This window comes from Rhincodon typus, chromosome 7 (assembly GCF_021869965.1).
Source record: "Rhincodon typus isolate 14 chromosome 7, sRhiTyp1.1, whole genome shotgun sequence".
Taxonomy (NCBI): domain Eukaryota; kingdom Metazoa; phylum Chordata; class Chondrichthyes; order Orectolobiformes; family Rhincodontidae; genus Rhincodon; species Rhincodon typus.
Window position 1 is genome coordinate 95,002,411 of NC_063338.1, and position 13,521 is coordinate 95,015,931.

Sequence of the window (13,521 nt, forward strand, 5' to 3'; positions counted from 1 at the left end):
TGTACAAACCATTGAGAAAAAAAACCGGAAGTCATACCAACCACCCCAGCAAACAGAGGCATATAAATAACAAGCGGGACAGAGCACCGCTGCTTAACTGGAAGTGTACTGACAATGTTACCGAGCACGGTGACAAAATGTTTGCAACGAAACCCACCGGCTCGGCGAGCATGTCAACAATCTCATCCATAACCCGAGCTACAAATCTTCCCTAAAACTTTAAAGTGAGGAGAATTGTCAGATCCAGCAAGATATAGATCAGTTGAGGCATGGGCGGAAAAATGGCATATGGAGTTTAATCAGACAAATGTGAGGTGATGCATTTTGGAAGGTCAAGTACAGGTGGAAACTATACAGTGAATGGCAGAACCCTTAGGAGCATTGATAAGCAGAGAGATATGTGTGTGCAGGTCCACAGATCACTGAAGGTGGCAGCGCAGGTAGATAAGGTAGTAAAAAAAGGCCTATGGCATTCTTGCCTTCATTGGAAGGGGCATAGAATAATAGGATAGACAAGTTATGCTGCAGCTGTATAGAACTTTAGTTAGACCACACTTGGAATATTGCGTCCAGTTTTGGTCACCACACTGCCAGAAGGATGTGGATCCTTTGGAGAGGGTAAGAAAAGATTTCCCAGGATTTTGCCTGGTATGGGAAATTTTAGCTATGAAGAATGGCTGGATAGACTGGGTTTGTTTTCACTGGTGCGCAGGAGGTTGAGGGGCGACCTGATCGAAGTTTATAAGATTATAAATGGCATGGATAGAGTGGAAAATATCAGGCTTTTTCCAGGGTGGAGGGATCAATTACCAGGGGATACAGGTTCAAGGTGCAAGTGGGGACATTTAAAAGAGATGTGCAAGGCACGCTGCCAGAGGAGGTGGTGGAAGCAGTGTCAATAGCAGCATTCAAGAAGCACTTGGACGAATACATGAATAGGATGGGAATAGAGGGATACGGATCCTGTAAGTGAAGACAGTTTTAATATGTTAGGCCAAAATGTGTCAGTGCAGGCTTGGAGGGCCGAAGGGGCGGTTCTTGTGTTGTGTTGTTCTTTGCTGTTTGTACCTTAAATGCAAGCCCTCTAGAATCAGGTAGTTCACTCTTGGTAAAAGAGTCTGACTGACAAACCTATCTATGCCTCTCATAATTTTATAACCCTGAGGGTTCCCCTCAGTCTGCTGTGCTGCAGAAAAACAACACTATTTTGTCCAGCCTCTCCTGATGGCTCATACCCTGTAATCCAGGCAGCAGCCACTTCTGTATGTTCTAGGCATCAAGGCGTATGGGGATAAAGCGGGAATATGACATTGAGATAGACAATCAGACATGATTGTTTGGAATGACGGAGCAGCCTTGAAGGGCTGAATGGCTTACTTCAGCTCTTATTTTTTATGTTTCCCTCAATTGTGAAAAGTCAAACGGTCTTGAATATACCTCAATGAGTGAGGATCCACATTGCTCTGAGAATTGCAAAGATTTCTCACTTACTGAGGGAAGAAATATCTCCTTCTCATCTGAAATGGCTGGCTCCTTACCCTGTGACTAGCCCATTGTTCTGGATGTATTATTCACATTATTAGTGGCCCTTATTGAACAAGTGCAGAAAAATAAACTTTGTGTGTCAGAACAGAGCATTCGTATCTCTCTGAACACCATATCAGTATCTCACTTTGAGCAGAGAGAGAGGGTCACTGTTATAGGTAGCACAAACCAAAGACAGCACTGCAGGCAGGGATTCTTCACAAAAAGCCTCTTTCTGCTTTCCCCTCTCTGCCCAAGTCTACAATGCACTCTTACTGTTTTTATTTCCTCCTACCTTGTCTCTTCCTCCTAATTTCTCTGATTTTCGCTTCCTTTTCCTTATTCTCATTGCTTCACTTTCTCTCTTTTCTCGACTTTTCTGTTTCATTCTCTTCAGTTATAGTTTCCTCCTCAAATCCTCCAATTTCTCTCTCTCTCAGTCTCACTCACACACTCCTTTTCTCTCTGTGTGTCTCTTTCTCTGTTCGTGTTGGATGCAGAGCCTCTGGTAAGAATCGTCAACAGTTCCTCTGCGGTATTGAGTGTACTGGCTGGGGATGACGTTGTCCTCTCGTGTGAGCTGTCACGGCCCGAGGCTAGGGTGAGATGGTACAAGGATGGGCTGGAAGTGGAACAGACCAACAGGTCCACAATGGAAATGGACAGATGCCACAGGAGGCTGACCATACGCCCCATTACAGTGGCGGATCGAGGGACATACCTGTGTGACGCATTCGACGACTCGGTCAAGTTTGAAGTGATTGTGTCTGGTGAGTCGAAGTGAAGCTGCACTTGAACAGTTAACATCATTCCCTCTGGGTTGGGCTGGGAGGCACTGCTGTCATTCAGATTTGTAGCAGAAGACACAGAGAACTGCCTTCAGGATCTCAGGGATGGGTTTTCACACAACCAGACGTCATGCCTTGTTGCAGAGGCAAAACCACCTTGGGATAAGAAAAACAGTCATTGCCTGATGTTTGTTGTTAGTTGGAGAAACAGGCAGTTAGCCTTTAATGAGGATAACAGGACAGGATCTCAAGAATAAGGAGCAGAAGGACAGTTGACCCCTCAAGCCTGCCCCCACTTTTAATTAGATCATGGCTGAATGTCTGCCTCTAGCCAACCTTCCTGGCCACCTAGGGCTCTTGTGATGTAGTGGTAGCATCTCAACCTTACCCCTAGAAGACACGGGTTCTAATCCCAATTGATATATGACAAACACATCTATGCAGGTTGATTGAAATTGTCATTTCACTGGTAGTGGGTCAGAGCTTTGCATGTTTCATTTTTTAGAATGAGATAGATACATTTAGTATGTAGACCAGCACAGGAACCATTCCTTTGGTCCATGATGTTGTCCCAAACAAGATGCCAAATTAACCGAATCCCTTTTGCCTGCCCTTGGTCCATTATCCCTCTATTCCTTGCTCATTCATTGTCTTATCTAAAAGCATTGAAACGCTCTTATGGTAACTGCCGCCACCAGTACCCATGGCAGAGTGTTCCAGGATTCAATCACTATCTGTGTAAAAAACTTGCCCCTCAAATCTCCTTTGATCTTTCCCCCACTTACTTTAAATACATGACCTCTCATATTCGATATTTCAACTCTTGGAAGGAGATTCTGACCATCAACCCTATCTATACCTCTCATAATTTTATAAACTTCCATCAGGTCTCCCTCAGCCTGCACTGCTCTGGAGAAAACAATGCTAGTTTCTCCAGCCTCTCCTGATAGCTCATATCCTCTAATCCGGGCAGCATCCACTTCTAGGAATGCATTGCCGGAGAGGGTAGTGGAGTCAGCCTCATTAGGGGCATTTAAGCAGCTATTAGATAGGCATATGGATGCTAGTATAAGGTAGGGGTGGAGGTTAAATAGACCTTAAGATTAGGGTAAAAGTTTGGCACAACATCGTGGGCCGAAGGGCCTGTACTCTGCTGTACTGTTCTATGTTCTAGTCATTGAAAGGGTATGGGGAGAAAGCAGGAATATGGCATTGAGGTAGAGGATCAGCCATAATTGTATGGAATGACAGAGCAGCCTTGAAGAGCTGAATGACTTACTTCAGCTCTTAGATTTTCTCTCCTGTCAGATGCAACGATTCAAACAGTCTTTCAATTCTGGTCTTGAATATACCTCTGTGAGTGAGGATCTACGTTCTTGTGGTGCAGAGAATCGCAAAGATTTGTCATCTCCTGAGGGAAGAAATGTCTCCTCATCGTCTGAAATGTCTCCTTATCCTGATACTAGCCCATTGTTCTGGATGTATTTTTCACATTATCATGGCCTGAATGGAACAAGATCCTCTGATGCTGGCTGGCCTGCTGTGTTCCTCCAGCTCCACACTGTGTTATCTCTGACTGCAGCATTGGCAGTCCTTACTATCTTTAAAAAACTTTGTGTGTCAGAATAAGCGCTTTCTTGTTCAGCTGAGCACCATATCAGCATCTCACCTTGAGCAGAGTGACAGGGTCACTACTTGTGTAACTGAAACCACAGAGAGCTTTGAGGACAGGAATTCTTCACAACAAGCCTCTTTCTGCTTTTCCCTACTCTGCCCAAGTCTCCAACGCACTCTCGCTGTTTTTGTTTCCTCCTTCCTTGTCTCTTCCTCCCATCTCTCTAATTTTCTCTTCCTTTCCCTCATTCTCATTGTTTCACTTTCTCTCCATTTTTCACTTTCCTATTTCACTGTCTACATTCATATCTTTCTCCCTCAAATCCTCTAATTTCTCTCTCTTTCTCTCTCTCTCTCAGTCACTCATATACTCTTTCTCTCTCTGTTTCTTTCCCTGTTTGTGATGGATCTAGAGCCTCCAGTAAGAATCGTCAACAGTTCCTCTGCAGAATTGAGTGTACTGACTGGGGGTGAGGTTGTGCTCCGGTGTGAACTGTCACGGCCCGAGGCGAAGGTGAGATGGTACAAGGACGGGGTGGAGGTGGAACGGACCACGAGGTCCACAATGGAAGTGGATGGAGGTCATAGGAGACTGACCATATGCCCCATTACAATGGGGGATCGAGGGACGTACCTGTGTGACGCATTCGATGACTCGGCCAAATTTGAAGTGGCTGTGTCCAGTGAGTCCTAAGTCAAGCTGCACTTGAACAATTAACATCATTCCCTCTGGGTTGTGACGTGGGGCACTGCTGTCATTTAGATTTATAACAGGAGTCACAGAGCTGCCTTCGGGATCTCAGGGATGGGTTTTCACACAACCAGATGTAATGCCCTGTTGCAGAGGCAAAACCACCTTGGAATTGAGAAAATCAGTCATTGGCTGATGTTTGTTGTGAGTTGGGGAAACAGGCAGTTAGCCTTTCATTCAGATAACAGGGTAAGATCTCAAGAATAAGGAGCAGGATTAGGACATTTGACCCCTTGAGCCTGTCCCGACTTTCAATTAAATCATGGCTGAACCTCTACCTCTAGCCAAGCTTCCTGCCCACTTAGGGCTTGTGTGGTGCAGGGGTAACATCTCTATGTCAGACCTAGAAAATCCAGGTTCTAATCCTCATTGAGCTATGTCATAATGCATCTATTCAGGTTGATTGGTATTGTCAATTGAATGGTAATGGGTCAGAGCCTTGTGTGTTTCATTTTTAAGAATTAAATAGTGTTACAAAGTTTGGTAGAGTAATTGTGAAGTGGAAGGCAGGAATCTAAAATGTGTGGTTCCTTTAAGAGATTTGTGCCTTGTCTGTACTTAAAAATTAAAAAAAAATGTATGTCTGTGAGCAGCAACTGAAGTTGCCAGTACAGAGAGCCTCAACAAATGAAACAAGTGTATCAAAAATACCCTACAGGTGGTAGGCAAAGCAGCAGTCTTGTTTTGATATTGTGACAGCAAGTTTGAATTCGGCAAATTAATTTAAAACCAAACTTAGCGATTCAGAGCCAGTTGAATTTAAATCTGATGGTGTTGACAACTTGAAATCAATCATATTATAAAAATTTGATTATGTCATTATGGGCATATAAGATGAGGGCATTTGGAAAATCAGAAAGAGCCAACTGCCATCTGAAAGAGAACCATTTGCCACCTGCCAGACTTAGCACGATTCAGCTCTCAGAGAAAGCCCATATAATTAATTAAAGGTACCACCGTCTTTTAACTCAAAGTCCTCATTGAAGAAATTATAGAAATAAAACATCCTTGACAGCAGAATTAGCAGAGGAAAGACTTCTGTGAAGAGACCGAAGATGACAGAATATTCCAGAAGACAGTCTGTGCGAATTTGGAGAGATTAAGTTATAATTTATTGCTTCGTATTAATTGGGTTATATAAGTGGGGCTTGTCTTTATTTATACAGCATTTCGTAGAACTTAAACCAGTTAGGGAGTAGTTAGTAGACTTAAGGGGGAATTGTCGGTTTGTTACTAATTTTGTTAACTTGGCCATTGTTTGGTTAAGTAAATAAATTGTTTCTCGTTACTTGTAAAGTGGAGATCAGGGATTTTCTTTCTTATAACCACTCTTTTATCAGATTAAGAGGGGAAAGACAAGCTTCTCTAAGTGCTTTGAGGGTAACTATTAGAGAGGAACCCCTATTCCTGTCATAACGGATTGGGGCTTGTGTTTAAGAGGGATTTGGCCATTCCCCATTGTAACAATACTTACATTTTGAATATAGAACAGTATAGCAGCTTCTCCCTCCCTGAAATCCTTGAATTTCTATCTCTCTCACACCTTCTCTCTCACTCTTTGTGATGGATCCAGAGCCTCCAATAAGAATCGTCAACAGTTCCTCGCCAGTTTTGAGTGTACTAACGGGGGGTAAGGTTGTCCTCTCGTGTGAGCTCTCACAGCCCAGTGCTGATGTGAGGTGGTACAAGGATGGAGTGGAGGTGGAGCAGAGTGAGAGGTCCACAGTGGAGGTGGACGGAGGACGCAGGAGGCTGACCATCCGCCAGGCCAGATTGGGGGACTGTGGGACATACCTATGCGATGCAGTTGATGACTCAGCCAAGTTTGAAGTCACTGTGTCCGGTAAGTCCCATGCACATCCGTGCACAATTGTTTTTCTCCCGCGTCGCCCAGCGTCACTGTGGATAGTTTTAACGTCCACCTGTTCTTCAGCTGACTTGTGCAGTTTGGTCTAGCTCAACAGTGATTGCGTTTCACTTGGACTGGCAAGAGACCAAGCTGCAGTGACTGCTTACAAAGAAAATATTTGCATTAGTATAGCACCGTCCACCACTTCTAGATGTTTCAAATCAATTTACAGCCAATGAAATATTGTTGATGTGCAGTTTTTTTTAAATTCATTCATGGGATATGGGCATTGCTGGATAGGCAGCATTATTGCCCAGAGGGCAGTTCAGAGTCAACCACATTGCTGAGAGTCTGGAATCACATGTAGGCCAGACAAGGTAAGAATGGCAGTTTCCTTCCCTAAAATACATTAGTGAATCAGATGGGTTTTTCCTGACAATCGACAATGGATTCATGGTAATTGTTAGCCACTTAATTCCAGATTTCTTTTATTCAAATTCCTCCATCTGCTGCGGCAGAATTCAAACCTGGGTCTCCAGAACATTACCTGAGTCTCTGGATTAACAACCAAGCAACAATACCATTAGGCCATTGCCTCCCCTAATATTTTAATGTAAGAAACATACCAGCCACTATGTGCACAGCGACATAAAATAACATGATAACTAGATAGATAATCTTTCTTTGCCGTGTTCCCTGTTTGATAAATGTTAGCCTCAGGAAGCCAGGGTTTAATCTCCTACTCTTATAATTAGTGGCCTTACAACTTTCACATTTCCAACCCCGTTCCTACCCACCTGGAAAGAGTTGATGGGGTCTCAGTTTAACATCACGTGAAGGATGCTAAAGTGTATCACCTCCTCAGTGCCTTACTGTCAGCCTGAGGCTGCTGTGATAAAGGACTGGGTGCTGTCTTGCCTTGTCAATGTCAGCAAGATCAGTGGTAGATATGCCAATTATTCATCACCTACGCCAGTTTCACATCACTTACTGTTCCCCAATTCACCCTGTTACCAGCCCAACTTGACACCTGATATTTCTCAGTGCTTGGTTAATATTGAAGATCTTTACCCTTGCTGCCCTCTCCTCAATGTGCTGGGTTATGATTCTACTCGCGAACTCTTTTACCACTTCTCACTGATGGCCATTGCATTTCCTTGCAGCCTTCAGTGGTGACCAGGCATGGCACCTCCCAGCTGTCGTTGGCAACTTCTGTCCCACCTCCAGTCCTGACCTAAAGCTTGCAGCTTGACCCCTGCCGCTAACACAACGGGTCCTGCCTCTGTGCTAGGATAGGAAGAGACTGGTTGATTTAGTGGGAGGCAGTGACAAGTTGGCAATGTCACTGGTCTGGTAAACCAGAGCCCCGAATGTTCTGGGGCTGTGTTTCAATTCGTGCTATGACAGATGGTGAAGTTTAAATTTAATTAATAAAAAGGACTAAAAAATCCATAGTGACAGCTATCAGCTGAACTGTCAGTTCACTAATGTCCTTTAGGAAAGAAAATCTGCTGCCTACATGTGACTCTAGTCCCTTAACAATGTGGCTGACTCTTAACTGCACTCTGGAATGGGGGGAAAAACACTCAATTCAAGGGGTAATTTGGGAAGGCCAATGACACCCACATCTGTGAATGAATGTAAAAGTAATTCTCAGGTCCAGTTTTAATAAGTCATTTGCTCAGAGTCCTAAACACTGTGGAGCCACACTTGGCCCTGTTGCAAATATGGAAGCCAAACAATGCCAGGTTATAGTCCAACAGGTTTATTTAAAATCACAAGCTTTCAGAGCACTGCTCCTTCGTCAGGTGAAGTGAAGAGAAGTGCACAGGCACAGAATTTATAGGCAGAAATCAAAAGATCATGTGAATGGTGTGATTGAAGTGTCAACAGCTGAATAGCAGGTGAAGGGATGACCTATATCCGATTAATTGAGGCAAAGAGATAATTACAAAAACTTATAAAATAAGGTGGTGCTGGACACAAACCAAATGGCTGGAATACATAGAACATGAACATAGAACAGTACAGGACAGTACAGGCCCTTCGGCCCATGATGTTGTGTCGACCTATTATCCTACTAAGATCAAGCTACCCTGCATACCCTACATTTTACTATCCTCCATGTGCCTATCCAAGAGTCGCTTAAAAGTCTCTAAAGTATCTGACTCCACTACCACTGCCGGCAGCACATTCCACATACCCACCATACTCTGTGTGAAGAAGTTACCTCTGACGACTCCCCTATACCTTCCTCCAATCACCTTAAAACTATGCCCCCTTGTAACAGTCATTTCCGCCCTGGGAAAAAGTCTCTGACTATCCACTCTACCTATGCCTCTCATCATCTTGTACACCTCTATCAAGTCACCTCTCATCCTTCTTCATTCCAGTGAAAAAAGCCCTAGCTCCCTCAACCTTTCCTCATAAGACCTGCCCTCTAGTCCAGGCAGCATCCTGGTAAATCTCCTGTGCGCCCTCTCTAAAGCTTCCACAACTTTCCTGTAATGAGGTGACCAGAACTGAACACAGTATTCCAAGTGTGGTCTAAACAGAGTTTTATTCAGCTGCAACATAACCTCACGGCTCTTAAACTCAATTACCCTGCCAATGAAAACCAACACACCATCCCCCTTCTTTACAACTCTACCAACTTGGGTAGCAACTTTGAGGGAACTATGGACGTGGGCCCCAAGATCCCTCTGTTCCTCCACACTGCTGAGAATCCTGCTATTAACCCTGTATTCTGCATTCAAATTCAACCTTCCAAAATGAATCACTTCACACTTTTCTGGGTTGAATTTCTTTGCCCAGCTCTGTATCCTGTCAATGTCCTGTTGCAACCTACAACAGCCCTCCATGCTGTCCACAACTCCACCAACCTTCGTGTCATCGGCAAACTTAATAACCCACCCTTCCACTTCCTCATCTGAGTCATTTATAAAGATCACAATGATAACATGATATCACTCGGTGTTCAGCTGTTGACACTTTACTCACATGGTCTGACACTTTTGATCACCTGCAGAAACTTATTATTCAGCCTCTCGACACTCCACTCAGACCATTTGTATGATCTTTTCGTCTCTCTGCCTATAAATTCTGTGCCTGTGTGTCTCTGAAGGAGCAGTGCTCCTAAAGATTTCAAATAAACCTGTTGGACTATAACCTGGTGTCATGTGACTTCTGACCTTGTCCATCCCAGTCCAACATTTGCCATGATGTGGAGGTGCCAATATGGAAGTGCAAGATTAAATCCCAGACTGCTTGGTTGGGTAATACACCAACAGTTTTGCAAGCATACTGATGGCTGGATGTAACTGCACTCCTGTGTAGCTTAAACTACTGTGTCAAGTCCAGTTCATCCTATCTCAGTAGCATCGCCTGCTCTGCCCAACCCTACTGATCTGCCACTGAAAACCCTCAACAGTACCATTAACCTCTTCTTCCCTGGCTATTCCTAAGACTGTCCGGCTGGCCACCCTCCATTCCCTGGAAACCTCAAGTTGTCCAAATCTACACTCCCTTTAGTGTCCCTACAGTGCAGAAAGAGGTCATTCGGCCTGTTGAGCCTTTGGAACTCTCCGAAGAGCATCCCATCGAGTTCCTGTAATTCTGCATTAACCAAAGTTAATCCACTTAGCCTGCACATCCCTGGACATTACAGACAATTTAACATGGCTAATCCAACTAAAATACACATCTTTGGATTGTGGGAGGAAACCCACACAGGGACAGGCAGGACATGCAAACTCCACACAGACATCACTCAAAACTGGAATCAAACCTGGGTCCCTGGCACTGTGAGTCAGCAGTGCTGCTAACCATTGAACCAGTGTGCCGTCCAGGTGCACCCCACTACCTGCAGATCACTATAGTTTTCAAATTCTCCAATTTTTCAAACCACCCTCAAATCCCCTCATCCCTGAGATGTCTTTTGGACGCATAATCCACTGAGATCTTTGCAATCTCCCAATTCCTGCTTTTCTGACATCCCCTGATTTCCACCACTTCACCAGCTCGTGTTTCCGGTATCCTGGGCCAGAGAGCTCTGGGACTCCCCTCTGATGTTTGTGCGAATCCGCTTGCCTCTGCTGCTTTCAGACATTCCTCAAAACTCCACTTTGACCAGCTGTTTGATTGAGCATGACTAAATCCAAATGGAAATACAGGAAAAACTTCTTCCTCCAGAGCACGGTGAGAATGTACTTACTGTCATGGGGAATGAACACAATGAAGAGCGAAGATACATTTAACAGAAAACTTCAAGGGAAAAAGGAGCAAGGGCAGTGAAGAAAGGCTGAGAGGAGAAAGGATAGAACAAGCTTCTTCTAGTGAAGAATTACCATCTCAGTCCAGATGGGCTGAATGGTCTTTTTTTGTTGTAAAACTATGGAATTAGATCATGGAGTCATTGACATACATATAGCAAGGAAACAGACCTTTCGGTCCAACTCATCCATGCCGACCAGACATCCTAAATAAATTTAGTCCCATTTGCCAGCATTTGGCCGCGATACCTCTAAACCCTTACTACCCATCCAGATGCCTTTTAAGTGGTGTAATTGTACCAACCTCCACCATTTCCGCTGGCAGCTCATTCCATACACACACCACCCTCTGCATGAAAAAGTTGCGCTTTAGGTCCCTTTTAACTCTTACTCCTCTCACCTTAAACTATGCCCTCTAGATTTGGACTCCACCACCTTGGGCAAAAGACTTTAGTTATTCACCCTACTCTATGCCCCTCAGGATTTTATAAATCTCTATAAGGTTACCCTTCAGCCTCCGACACTCCAGGGAAAATAGCCCCAGTCTATTCACCCTCTTCCTGTAGCTCAAACCCTCCAACCCTGGCAACATCCTTGTAAATCTTTTCTGAACCTTTTCAAGTTTCATAACATCTTTCCTATAGCAGGGAGAGCAGAATTGCAAGCAGTATTCCATAGTAGCCTAACCAGTGTCCTGTACAGCCACAACATGACCTCCCAACTCCTATGCTGACTGCCATGACCAATAAAGGCACGCGTTCTCCACTATCCTATCTACCTGCGACTCCACGTTTAAGGAACTATGAACCTGTACTCCAAGGTGTCTTTGTTCAGCAACAGCAATTGATTGGCAGTTGTTTTAGTTGGTTGCCTTAATGTCGCAACAAGTGGTTGGCATCAACAATTCGTTGATTAGAACACCATACGACAGCTCTACAAAGGTAAAAATGCTAAATAAATGCACATTCTTGTTGTTGACTCACCATTGAACGGTTGCCTTCCTGGTTCTATCTGCAGAGCCACCAGTTAAGATAATCAGACAAATTGAGGGTACAGCAGAGCTCAAGCACCTGACATTCAAGGATGTGACGCGTTAGTGTGAGCTGTCTCGGCCAGACGGTGTTGCCAAATGGTACAAGGGTAGAGAAAAGGTGGTGGAAAAAAAAAAGAGGATCTTCATTGGGAGGGAGGGAATGTTCCGGTCACTACGGGTTCTGGATGCTGGGACAACAGACTTGGGAGAGTACCTCTGTGGTGTCCAGAGTGACAGCGTTGTATTCAGAGTGCATGTGGAAGGTAACAAAGCTCAGGCTCAGTGACCTCAACTGTCTGAGCATGACTCTGACCATTCCCAAAGATGGTGCTGCTTGACCTTGAGCTCAGCTTCCAATCCCTTTCTCATTCTATCACAAGGACACTGACCTCCTTCTGCGTAGTATCACCTGACTCTAGCCCTTCCTTAACCTGACTGTTACCAACACCACGCTGCGTGCCTCTATCTCCACCAAACACAATTATACCAATGTTGTCCTCTTGGTTTCCCACCATCCATCCTTCATAATCTTCAGTTCATCCAATATTCTGCTGCCTCTATCTAAACGTCAATTCCTGTTCGCATTTTCTGATTGACCTACATTAAATCACAGTCTGAAAACACAGAGTTTCAAATTCTCATCGTTGCTTTTAAATGGCTCTTTGATGCCTCACTCCTCCTGATTTCTTTACTCTCATAGGAATGTGGGAATTAAAGGAAAATAGGAATTAGGAGTGGCAGTAGGCAATGTAGCCTTTTGAGCCTACTCCGCCATTTAACATGATGGTGACTGATCTTATCCTGGTCTCAACTCCACTCTCCTTCCTGCTCCCCATCGCCCTTTGTCCCCTTTTCATCGCCTTTTTCATCAGAAACATACCTATTTCTTTCTTGAATCTGTTGATTGATTCCATCTACGCTGCACTCTAGGGCAGTGAGTTCCACAGATTCGCAACCCTCTGAGAGAAGTAGTTTTTCCTTATCTCGGTTTTGAACCTACCTCCTCTCACTCAATATCTATGATCTGTTGTTGAAAGCTGTCCCACAAAGAGGAACATCAGTTCACCGAAAGAACTGTGGACGCTGTAAATCAGGAACAAAAACAAAGTTGCTGGAAAAGCTTAGCAGGTCTGGCAGTATCTGTGATGGAAAAAACAGAGTTAACGTTTCGGGTCCGGTGACCCTTCCTCAGACCTGCTGAGCTTTTCCAGCAACTTTGTTTTTATAACATTAGTTCACCGTTCACTTTATCAATCCCCTTTAACATTTTAAATCAGGTCTCCCCTCATTCTTCTGAACTCCAGCGAGTATAAGTCCAAGCTATTCAACTGCTCCTCATATGTCGGCCCTTTCAGCCCTGGAATCAACCTGGTCAACCTCAACTGGTGCCACCACATCCTTCCTCAAGTAAGGAGGCCAAAACTAGACAAAATATTCCAGGTGTAGTCTCATCAACACCTTATATATTTGTAACAACACTACTTTATAATCCAGTCCTTTTGCAATAAATGCTAGGATTCAGTTTGGCTGTCTTAATACATTAGGCACCTCCATACCCACTTTCTGCGATTAATGCCCAAGGATGTCCAAATCCCTCTGCACTGACGCACTTTGAATCTGCTTCCTGGGCAGCACAGTGGCTCAGTGGTTAGCATTGCTGCCTGACAGTGCCAGAGACCCAAGTTTGATTC

General features: G+C 44.3%; 1 protein-coding gene across 1 annotated transcript in view; it reads left to right on the forward strand.

Moving 5' to 3' along the window:
* Positions 1 to 13,521, forward strand: part of obsl1a (obscurin like cytoskeletal adaptor 1a) — a 174,919-nt gene that overhangs the window by 64,528 nt on the left and 96,870 nt on the right. The window contains exon 9 of the mRNA XM_048599311.1: positions 6,251 to 6,520. Within this exon, the coding sequence (XP_048455268.1) occupies positions 6,251 to 6,520 (270 nt within the window). The remainder of the gene's footprint in view (positions 1 to 6,250; positions 6,521 to 13,521) is intronic.